At 43.6% G+C, this 12,392-nt stretch overlaps 1 protein-coding gene across 10 annotated transcripts in view; it reads left to right on the forward strand.

Moving 5' to 3' along the window:
• LOC4577472 (collagen alpha chain CG42342) overlaps positions 1-10,910 on the forward strand; it is an 84,409-nt gene extending 73,499 nt beyond the window's left edge. For 9 of the 10 annotated variants that reach the window (XM_061641286.1, XM_061641287.1, XM_313056.6 and 6 more), the window contains 3 exons: positions 8,295-8,375; positions 9,500-9,700; positions 9,829-10,910. In XM_061641286.1, the coding sequence (XP_061497270.1) occupies positions 8,295-8,375; positions 9,500-9,700; positions 9,829-9,987 (441 nt within the window). In that variant the 3' untranslated portion in view covers positions 9,988-10,910. Of the gene's footprint in view, positions 1-173; positions 5,087-8,294; positions 8,376-9,499; positions 9,701-9,828 lie in introns of those variants that run through there. The other variant, XM_061641293.1, reaches the window with a different exon arrangement.
• The last annotated feature ends 1,482 nt before the right edge of the window (positions 10,911-12,392 follow it).

Here is a 12,392-nt window from a genome sequence, read left to right on the forward strand (position 1 = left end):
ATGTTTCTTATTTACCCTTTTTCTGCATCTCCCTTCCCTTCACCACCCTTTCTTTATCATTCTCCCAATTGTGATTCTAACACCAATGTCCATATGTCACCAATCCACGCGATCCTCACATTCCTCCTTTTCATCATCTGTGTATCTCTCTCTCTGTTTATCTCTTCCTGCAGGTCTGGGAGTATTAATAAGGCTTTCTAATACGCTGACTTACCATAAAACGGAATCGGTTTGACCTCGTTACATTTGAACGCTTGGTTTGAACGCATCTTTGTTATAGTGTTAAAATAATAATGTCCTCAGCCAGTGGTGGTGGTTTAAACATGAACGAACGTACGAATGGCTTCTACAAACACACGCACACACACGAACACACATGCCGACAAACAAGTGTGAAAAGGATCAGAATGGCGGCAGCTATATTTGTTCAAGCATTCTTGATTTAACTTAAGCTTAATTCCTCTTTAACTTAATTCTAGATCAAAGTTGGCGATAAAGAGAGAAAATCCATCTATTGAAGGATCATATTCCTTTTCCTTTAACTCTCCATCTAACCTAGTAATGCTTAACATGTTGATTCTACTACATTTCAATGGTTTCATTCACTCCAATCGATTGATGCAATTAGTGCAAAGATAATTAATTCAATTACGTTCAACAACAAATAAAAACGACACACCACAAAAAAACAGCCATCTTAAGGTGACCGAAATCTAAAAACGAAGCTAATTTCAGCAAGCAAAACATTCATTGCTGTATTTTTTATAGATGTTTACATAAAAGCATTAGCATCGTTTAAGGCACTTCCATTGGGAGCTATCAATGATCCTTCGAACGGGAATTGATGCTTCCCAGCAGTGAAACGTGAATGCATTAAGACTTCCCAGCCTAATAATCCATCCAACCCTTACGTACATAAGATGGATAATGTTGTTGATACTGAAAAATTGGAGTTTAAATTCTAAGTTACATCGTCTGCTCAACTATCCTGTCTATTGTTGTGGTGTGTGCATAAGCTTCTTACCTTACGGTTTAGCATTTACTTTACCTTAAAGATCGTTCTCATGTTCCTCTCATTCGTTCTATCCGTGTGTATTGCTTGTGTCAGTTAAAAGTGTCAAATATTGCCTTTCAAACATCTACACGTGCACAATGATAGGATTGCAACGATGAAGCAGCGCAGATAAGTCTTAATCTCTTCGATTCCGATCCAACACTTTCCCCCTTTTTGCGCTCATCGTGCATAGACGTTGGAACACACACAAACATACACACGTACACAAACCAGAACTTAAACCATACATATCTCCCATTGAAGTTAAGCGGACTGGAAGCGAAAGATGAAAAAAATCATACAAAAGGAAAACCTTAACACTATGCGATACATGCAACATAGCTAACTAGTCTGTCGTTTATACTCTCTCACACTGACATACACCTACACACACCTAACCTTTTACTAATGTTCTAAAAATCTAAGCGAACTGCAACTGAACTACACTAGCAATGGCATGGCAATGAGCTCCATCCCATTCTCCGTCTCAAGAAAGCCCTCCCTCTTTACTCCCCAATTTCGTGCGCACCAAGATACTCCATCCATCTTTGAAACGAACGTGTTAGGCACACTGCTCTGCCCATAATAAGTGTTCATCCACTCTTTGACTGGGAACGCTACAATGCAGACGTTGTTGAATATAGCATTTACAAAAGATGTACCGAATGTAGATCTTCGATACAAACGAGCGAGTCACGTGCGTTGTGTGTTTTTATGTTTATACTCATCAATAAGATGAACTATTGCGCGTGGAGAGTTGTTCGAGATAGAGTCATGAGCACAGGAATAGACATGCGGTCAAGTGTGTGAGAAAATAAAATGGTAGAAATTCATTAGATAGGATCAAATTGTAGTACCGACTCCAGTGGGCGACTTCGACACGAGCAAGAACTGTCTAGCTCGGCCAAAACTCATCCAGCACAATCAAGCTCACCATGTCAAATCGGCGCGGCTTTCCCCAAACGACGTCAACGTAAACGGAACGTCATCGTATCTGTTCTTACCTTCTACTCTCATTTGTTGCTGTTGCTCGCAATACGTCAATCAATTTGCGAAACGCAAGCTCCTAACAAAGTGACATCTTTTCCCCATTTTTAAAGCTCTACGACGAGAGCTGTCAAAAATCCTCCGGCATAGCAGAGCAGATCGAGTAGAATGGCTGGGTCATGCTACGCTTTAACCTTTTTGCCTAAGGTTGGTGAACCGTTCGTTTTTACTTCCCACTCGCTTGCACACTCTGACATGCGGAAAAGGGAGGGTGACGTTGTTACAGCAGTCATCAATGAACCGACACACGATTTCGTTATCGATTGGCGTTTGATTTTCATCTGCCGGTGGAGTCTCGTGAGATCATTTGCTACACCTGCGACACGGTTCGGTGATAGTGTCCGTATCCGAGCTGCTCCTTCGAAGTGATTTCCCTAGTCGAAACGGCACACATGTGGTGGATGTGTTATTATCACTGTCTCTCCCTGCCATCTTTGGATGTTGGAATGGGTTTCAATACGAATCGGTTCGAGTCGGGTACTAACCATCCTTCAAATCACTTTCGCTAGGGATGTGCTGGGATTCGTACCAAGTGATGATGCTTATTTTCTTGGTTTTCTTTCCGCATTTTTGTGGAACATAAAAAAAAGCAAATATCTAAGATTTCAACCTATTGGACCTTGGTGGCTCCATCGCTCCGCAGCAAGGCTAGCTGATTAAACTTTAAAGAGCGTCCTCAACGTCCTGTAGCTACTGCTGCCTGCTGCTGATAGGGTACAACCGGAAGAAGCTGCCTTTCCAGAAGAAACGATGCAGTCAACTAAAGTTTCTTATTGGAAAATCGGTCCCACATACATAATGTGATTGTGTATGTGTGTATGTGTGCGGTCCTTAACGACAAACAAAAACGGTACACCAGAAGCGGCCATCATGTTTGCGCTCAGGACCGCCATCGACTGCCAAAGCTTTCCTCATCTTGAGCCAGATTTCATTGAATTTTCCACCAACTGCACCATCTTACCTCGCCGGTTCTGCTTGCCCTTCGATTTTCCCTTTACTACGGACCATGATTTCGGATTTTAGACCGATCGGATCGGATCGGTAGTCAGCGAACTGGATGCGATGTTCAACTTCGCCGAACTGCCCTACATCCGGGAAAGCACGGGGAAACAACGAGCACGCGGAGCGCACTGCACCGTAAAAGGAAGCTCTTTCGGAAGCGGAAGCATCTTGTTGAAAACTAATAAATATTTGAAGCAACGTTTTGCTCAGGTTTCGGTGTCCGCTCCGAACGTGGAGCGGTATGTTTGAAGTTTTCGTCGGCGAGGCACGGGAACGATGGAGCGATGCTTTAATATTTAACAACTGCAGCTCAGCGCTTCGTTCGTAGCGGAATTCGGTCACTGGCTGGCTGGACCGGCGGACAGCGAGCTAATCAATATAGATGTGTGTTTGAGCTTAGCGATATGATGTGGAAAATGTCTAATGACACACGATGTGCAGAAGAAGCGCGAAGCGCACGAGTAATGTATAAAAAAGCAATGCATTTTCACTTTTTATTCGTTTTTTATTCGCCTCTCCTGTACAAATTCTACGTCAACGACATATCTTCCAGATGTACAATATATGGCAAAAACATACGTTTTTCTCATGCTACCATTGGTTCACGATATTTTGGTGTGATAGTAATATCGCCGTGACCAGAGTTTTCCAAACAAGCATTTCTTCGATAAAAAATCCACCCCGGGAACGGATCACATCTTGTAAATGGAGCATGGCGCATGGAGCTACTTTTTATACAGTTTTCCCTCATCAAAACCCGCTCCTCAGCCAATTTATCGGCTTCGATACTTTTGCAGGATCAGGAGGGCAACTATCGAAAATTGGAACTCAGGTTCAGTGGCAGGGCGTGTGATGCAACCCCTCAAACTCAATCATCCTCCCCAACGTCCCCCGTTCGGAACGTTTCGGATGAAAAGTTGGCAAACATATGTTGGCAATAATTGGCTTCCCGATCCCGGTCAGTCGTAAATAATTGGCTTCCCCGGGAAAGGGAACACCCATTCCCATTCTAAGCCCGATCACATGGCGTAATGGCGGGTCGGGCGCTTGTTGTGCCTGCCAACGAGCCTACCAGCCCGGATTGTACGCCATCTTTATGGCATCTATAGCCGGGGCGCGAGATTGTGCTGGAGAGTTTTTCGAATTTGGCAATGCGCGAACAAACGCAATAGAAAGGATAAACATAGAAAAAAAACAGCACACACAAAAAGTAAACAACATGAAATTGTGGAAAACCATGTCCTGGAAAACCAATTGACTCCGGACAGCTTTTGACCGTTGCAACAAACTCACAAACCCATTGAATACCGATGGGTCAGTGTGAAGACAACCGTACGTCATTGTGGAATTGTATAAAATAGTAATTAAGCTACGAGATGGAAGGTATGGTGCAGCGGAGCTTTAGGTTTTGTTTGCTGACGGCTGATAACACCGATCGATGCAATGCAAAAGTACACAACATTGTTCTGAGCTGCTTCCAGCTGCACACTACCTACATTCCCTACATTTACCGCACAGAGAGGTAAATGTGTATTGTAAAACAACATCCCCAAACTCCGCCCGAAAACACGCAGTTGTTTTGACACAAATAGATAAAAATGAAGAGAAATAAAATAACGGACAGAGAGGAAAAAGTCAGAATAACCGAAAGAACAAATGGAAATAATTTTTATAGTATACAAATCGATGTACATAGCCTTGAATAGTAAGGTAACTCACAAGTAGTAACGACAATGCAATAATTGGGAGTTATTACATGCAGATGAAGTAAGGATAAATGTGTAACCGTGTGTAGAACAGAAAAGTGAGGGAATAAAACACATACACCACACACACACATATAACAAGTCCAAACCGATGCCAAACAGAGTTGAAAAGATGGAAGAGAAAACAACATAAAAGAACGATGGAGCAAAATATGTGGAGAAAATGATTATACATTAAGCGAATTAACAAAACAATAAATAAACAGTGAATAACAGACATGGCGAACGAGAAGCTCTAACATCCGGCCGTTGCATGATGAAAATGGGGTTGTGTGTGTTTTTTTATTGTTGTGTGTGTCTGAAGGGAATAATTATACTACATCGAAAGCATGCTTGTGATGAACCAATTATTTCTATTACACATAATAATGTGGAATTGTATTGGATGATATGATTGGAATGCAAATTATGTGCATTTGATTCTGCATTACATGAACAAAAGCTTTAAACTTTTACCCTACAATTAAATGCTTAATCAGACACCTCAAGCGGCACACTCTATCCTACACCCTTTCTCTATAATTCATCGTCCTTCCATTCAACAAAACATTACAACATTCGCTCTCATCACCGCATTTTGCAACTGGAAACCACTTCCGGCACAATATAAATATTTAAACAATATGGGAAGCGCATCTGCACCCCGCACGCATCCCTTTGTTCTAAGCGACATTGTGTGCGCCTAGAAAGCAGGTGCAAGCGTACCGTTCGTTCTCAAACACTCTCAGTCGCCGAAGTAGATCAACACCAGAAAAACCTCCAAGCGTAACGAACCGTTTGCTATACCCATACCAGTGTCGTCCTTCTCTGCCATGGAAATCGTAGTCTATCGTCTCATAAACGATTCCTTCCACTGCTTGTGGTTTCCTTCAGTGCTTTACTCTTGCAACAATCGGCACCCTCTCTCACACCAGCAATCACTTGTAAGAGATCAATTGAAAATCAAATTAAATTTACCTTCTCATCCCTTTTGTGCAGCACCCTGCTTCCTATCTCATCTTGAAACGAGCTGTGGTTCGTCTCTCTGTTTTCTCTTTTACCTTTCCCCATAGCATAGGCTAAAGTGTTCCTGCTTAATGTGGTTGCCTTGTGTACACTCACTTAAAAGGGCACCTGACTACGGAACGGAACGCAACATTGCAATCAAACGTAGTTGTTATATCGTGCCAACGATTCTTACTGTGCGACATTTACGTCAGAATTGATGTCTAAACGAAAGGATTTTCATGATGTCGATTTTATGGAAAGGAGCCATTTTCTGTGAATACCTTTCAATGAAATATGCAACCAATATGTATGTCGAAGTTTTCGTTACCTAATCAATGTATTGTGCAATGTTGTCCACAAATAAGCAAATGCTACATTCTAATCAATCATGGCCGGAGTATGTGTGACGTTTCGACAGCTTGGAATTGAATTTCAGCTCACTTTTTTGAGAAATTTCGTCTATCGGACGGCGGTAGAGCTTTGCTGCTTCTAAGTGCAGCCTGCTCCTTTTTGCCAAATGACGCATAAAATCCGATTCTTCTGAGAAGCTCGCGTTAGCCTACCTTTTTTCTCCGAGCCGTATAACATCTCCCACTCGTAAACCATTCCATACATTCGCTTCGTGCGGCTTCCAGGAAGTGCATGAACCCGGCCAAAATAGGTACAAAATTTCCATCTCATGATCTTTTATTGAATCTATTCGAAAAACTCATCACAAAAAAGTAACCCACCCACCGAACCACACAACCCATCGAGCGGTGTACCGAAATTGGCTTTAAATACGTTTAAAGATCAGCTTCCCTACGATCGCAAAATTGCCCGACCGCACTAGCATTATGCCTAACGCTCAATCGTCCTTTTAAACGGTGGAAAATAATACAATTGTGTACATACTGTAGAGTGTAATGGAAAAACGCAACCACTCGTTCACGTACAGCATCGTTCCACATCTCCCTTTTCCTTCTTTCACTATCTCCCGCTCTCCATTGTCAGGACACACTCCAAGGGGAACAGAAACGATTTCCACCCGATTGGTACCACTCCAGAGTACGTGGTGTCTGGTGCGGTGCCCGGAAAAGCGCGTTTAATTAGAATCGCACGCGAACGGACCTGTAGCATTCGTACAGACACACTCACCCCCCGTACACACAGAGAGGCCCGATCCTAGCGCCGGTCATAGGGCTTTCCACTATGCATTTCGGAAACACACAGACAACTATGGAACTTCATTCCACTAATTTCCCTCTCGCCCGCGTCGTATCGCTCCATCCCGAAAGTTCGCTTTTTGCTAACTCATTTAATTGAAATTATATAATTAATGAAATGAAATGGAATTTTAAAGCACACGGCCACCGCCAACCGCTCCTACGAGCACCCTGCAGCGTGCTACAAAAACTGTTGCCAAATGCTAAAACTGGCTTCTCCCACAACATCATGCCCCTGTCCTCCCGGATGCCTCCACCCTACAAACGATCCGCTTCCGCTCGAGAGAGCATCGTTCGATTTTAGGCTTTCGGAATTGGTCCCGGGGTGGTTTGCGTCGCGTTCGCGTGCTTGGCGGATAAATACATTCTTTCCATCGGCTTGCCCCGGCCTTCCTGTAATAGTAAAGTTGGCGTTCGGAAAATCGGTTGCCGCTTGGGTTGAAGCTTTTTGTTTAATCAACCGAACGAAAGGCAAAGTCCAGTCCGAATAGCCTCTCCGTTTTGCCGGAATAGCCTTTTGCAGGGTGTGAATCTGTCTCGAGTTTACCTTCCTCTGGCGGAGAGGGGACAAAAAATCGCCAGCGGAAATGCGGTGTAATTAAAAGCGTAAACTTTTCTTCGTTCACTTTTGCACCCATCTCACCCTTCCCAGAGAACTCGAGTCTGCCTTTCGTTCCTGGTTCATGTTGATTGAATGAATCTTTAGCTATTGGTTCGATTTTTCTCATCACTCATCCATACAAGTTCCTCCCGGCCATAGTGTGGTGTGCAATGGATTGGAAGTTTGCTGCATGAAGTGTTGCAAGAATGAGAAAAGTTTATTTTTTAATGAAGCCGTGTGTATGTTTTCATCTAAGGGAGAAAGAAACGAATCCATCCTTCATCCATCCAACTTCTTCGCTAAGCATTTCGTTCGATATTTTTTGTCATCTCATCGCATACATATTTAGACAGGACGTATTGTACTTTCTCGACACACTTGTGACACTGGTGGCGGTTTAGCAGGACACGTACTACCATTCAGACAAAACGCATCGCGACAGGACACTGACAAAAGCACTGAAATGTGCTGAAAGCTTCCGCAATGGTTGCAGGAGTGTAGTGGAATAGTGTGTGATAAGCAAGCTCACTAACTTACCGGTCATATTGACAGCTGCAAAACTCGTTTATTAGCCCTTCGATCTGTTTGTGAATCTTTTTTTTTCTTCCATGTTCCACCCTCACAACATCTAGGGACCGCCGGGACTGGACGGGATGAAGGGCGCCCAGGGCGAAACCGGCAACAAGGGCGAACGGGGCGATCCAGGACTGCCCGTAAATATGCTTCACTGTCTCAATGACGTTTGCGAACGGATGGGAGCATCGTCCACCGGATCCGATCATTACACGTTGCCATAAACTCCTTCCATGCCGCCATACAGCAGCATCTTGCATCTTTCCTTTCTACTCATGGTTTCGGCCTGTTTTCTTTCCTACCTTTGCCGAGGTGACAAGTGCACTGTGGGGCCTCGCAAACATAATCTTTCCGCATGCTGGGTACATCTGCAAGGAACAGCTCGCAGAAGTAATTTAAATTAAATAAATCCCCTTCCGCTCACATTCGCCGCCATTTGTATCATCGTCGTTGTGCCATTGGGAAGATTAATTATACATTCAACATGTACATGTGCCACACACATTCAAACAGCAGTGTTTGTCTAGTAATGCGCGAAAGTCTCCGATGTTTGGGAGAATTATTCAGTTGAGTTTCACACGCTAGGGCGCCTCCTTCGAACCCCGTGCATGTAACTAACTTAAATCAGAGGCCTCTTGCCCGAAGCATTGAAACCACCTGCCAGAGCCATCTTTACAATCTTTTCTCTGCCCTTGTGTACTCGTTCCCTCCCTACGCACAAGGGATTATACACTCATTATAAAAGTTTTGTAAATAAACACACATACAACAAGTGAAATAAAAAAGAGCAGTAACAAGGACATGTAGTACACACGTCTCATCTCATCACAGCAGCATCAAGAGTACATCGAATGTGCCCCCGTATCGTATTCTGTTTGGTATGTCTGGTTGTCTGTCTTGTGAAAGAAGGAATGAAAACGTTTAGCATTCTTTACGATTTTCCTCCATCCACGCTCAATGAATGCTCATCAAAATCCCTCACCAGGACATCGTCTCTACTGTTTCATACTTTACTCAAGCATTTGATTCGATCGTCTAGCAAAGAATGAAAAGCAAGCGAAGCTTTCAAGCAACTGATTCCTTTCCTACAATCATCATAACTGGTTAATGGAATGAAACGAAACAACTTCATCTGAGTTATGCGGGCGTAGATTTCCACACTAAAGCACGTCCTTTCCACATCGGCGGACACATCTCCAACGCAAACGGCAAAGCCAAAATGGCGATACCACTCCGACGCGTTCTTTCACATTCACACATACAGGGAACGGATGGCATCCCGGGCCAGGAGGGACCGCGAGGTGAGAAGGGTGGTAAGGGTGATCCGGGCCCGATCGGCAAGCGGGGACGGAAGGGCGATCGTGGTGACAAGGGTGACCAGGGCGTGCCCGGACTGGACGCACCGTGCCCGCTGGGGATGGATGGACTACCCCTGCCCGGATGTGGTTGGCGTGCGCCGAAAGTGGTAAGTAGTGTGCGAAATTTGGGGCACCACGCACGCAAATGAGTTTTGACCTTTTTGCCCAGCACGGGAAAACAATGTCAATCTGCTTCTTGCTCTTTTTTTATTTTCAACCAAATCCCCGTCCACAGTATCAGGAACCGATCGTGCCGTCACCACCCCACAAGGACTATCTGCCCGATGTGACCGGAACCGAGAACGAAAGTGAATACGTCGAGGAGGAGGACGACGGGGCGCCCGAAACCGAGGACTACGAAGAGGAGTACGTGGAGAACGAAAATGGAAACTGATTCCAACCCCCGTTGGCGGTTCAGGGCGGTACAGGGAGACGTTTGGTCGTAGACTTGGGTGCAACGGGAAATGTTAAATTTTACCAACAAACAATTAACATTCCACTGGCTGGTGTCCTTTTTTTTGTTGCGCGATTGCGGTCATCTTGCTGTGTGTAGTTTTTACATGACCATCCCTTCTTTTCCGTATTACCGCATTTGTGAATGGGAACGAGTTTGCCCTTTTGTTTTTGTCCGCTCACGTTGTTGCTGATGTGTTTCCACTTTAATGCTATTATTTGCGTTGCGTTGATTAATTTATTTCGATTGCTGGCGTGAGCTCATTTTTTCATCTTGCTTTTGCCATTTCCGATGGGCCAATGTATGTAAATGAAACTGCCAAAACGGAAAAGGGGAAATGGAAGCCTCCCGTACCTTCGTCAACGCGCGTGCCGCCATTCGTGGAAATGCGCACGGGCGAAATGATAGATGTAAATTAATTTAAGCTACACAATCCGTATCAGATTTTTATTTTCGCAGCATAATTTATGTGAACACACACGGGAACACACACACACACATTCAGTTTACAATTTACGAGCAATGCTGTTCTTGGTGGTGTCGTTCCGTGATTGCTCGCGCCTATGATTCATTTGCGTACGTGTGCTACATTATGTGCAAAACGTGGTCCACGTGGCTGACATTCGCCAATCAGAGTGATAAGCGGAGGTAGATACAGACGCAATGAGCTCGGTATTATCGTACAAGTTTGATTAAAGTTTAAGCCGTAGTCAGTGCAACAAGCTCGTGCGCCGATTCTCTTTTGAGGCTCGGCAATTTATGATAAGAAGGCGAGGGATGAGAAAATCAGACATTATTATGATAGTGTAATGTAATTATGAGAAAAATTATGTAAAAATAAAAACAATCAGATTATACTATAACTAGCCATGTTTCTCTGGATGTGTGTTTAAATGTGGCATTCGGCTATATTAATAGATTAATAATGTGAACAACGATGAGCTCGTAGCAATCATAGCTCACGTAAACCTTTTTTGAAGACAAAAAACACGTTCTTGCCAACAAAGACAAATATTCTTTGCAAATTGTTCACACTTGTTTCAATGAATCGCAATATCGACTGAAAATATAAATTTGATACCTGCCCATGCTAATTCAAAAATTAAAAAAAATAATTAAATACATTAGATACTATTGATGCGCCGACGACTCTGAGTGGTTTCAAAGCAACGTTACTCCGGCCCTAATTCCGATCAATCGTACCCAAGGTTTTTTTAGGAACTAACGTCGGATCTGCTTGCTGACTAGTAACTTCGGACGTCTCCGAACTGTCCCGAGCTAAAGGTGTAATTTGTGATTCATTAAAATTCGACGTACCACGTGTGGTCATCTTGCAGCGAAACCAGGCTACATAAATTTCATTACATTAAGGCCGGGCTACATTGATCGTACTCTACGGCGTAATTTTGATTTTCACTAGCGCATCTGGCGGCGACTGGTGGAAGCTTTTTTTGGTCATCGAGGGAATGGTCGTGCCGGATCTCAAAATTAAGTAGTTTTTCCATCGTTTTTTTGCCATGAAAATGGATGCAATGCGTGCAAGACATGTGCATCTACCTTTTACAAAACTTTTCTGGTCCAAATTAAGTTAACAACATGGAAAAATTATATATTTTCTGAAGCGGCTCCAAATTGTTTGGAAAAATGCTTCGGTCAGCCGCCGCCAGGTGCGCTAGTGAAAATCAAAATTACGCCAGAGAGTACGATCAATGTATCCCGGCCTTTACACACATGATTCAGTTTCGTTTCAGTAATCGTTTTTGTCACGATTACTCTTAAGTTAAAATACTTAACACGTAGAAGGTCGCACGACGCGAATACTATTTAACAACGCGATGCGTGACATGTTAGGTTTATGACGATCACAAATGACATTAAAATCACGGCACATACGAATAAACGGATCAGAGGAGCCCACCTACAGTAAAGACATTTGGTATAGCCCAGCGATCGTCCAAGTGCGGCTCTTTTGAGATGACGGTTCTTAACAATTCATATATTTCATAGAACTTTCACGCATTTTTGTTCTTGGTTCAACAATTTGGCTCTTCGCGTGAAACTGTACGAGAATTATTGTAGAATTTAGCTCATTCGGTCACCCCAGCCGCAAAATCCGGTTTTCGCCGCGATTTTCGACCAAGCGAAAATCAAAATTATGCCATTTGTATGGGGCGAACACACACACACAAATTATAGTGGCTGATTATGGATGCGAAGATTATGGTTCTGTCTTCTGTTTCACTCTCGCTCACAGACGATGATGCCCTGTCACATTCTCACAATCCCATCGGCTCTACTGTTTGGTTGTTGCTGCTCTTTCTCGCACGTGAGGGAGTTTTCTTTCT

Source organism: Anopheles gambiae, chromosome 2 (genome assembly GCF_943734735.2).
Source record: "Anopheles gambiae chromosome 2, idAnoGambNW_F1_1, whole genome shotgun sequence".
Lineage (NCBI taxonomy): Eukaryota > Metazoa > Arthropoda > Insecta > Diptera > Culicidae > Anopheles > Anopheles gambiae.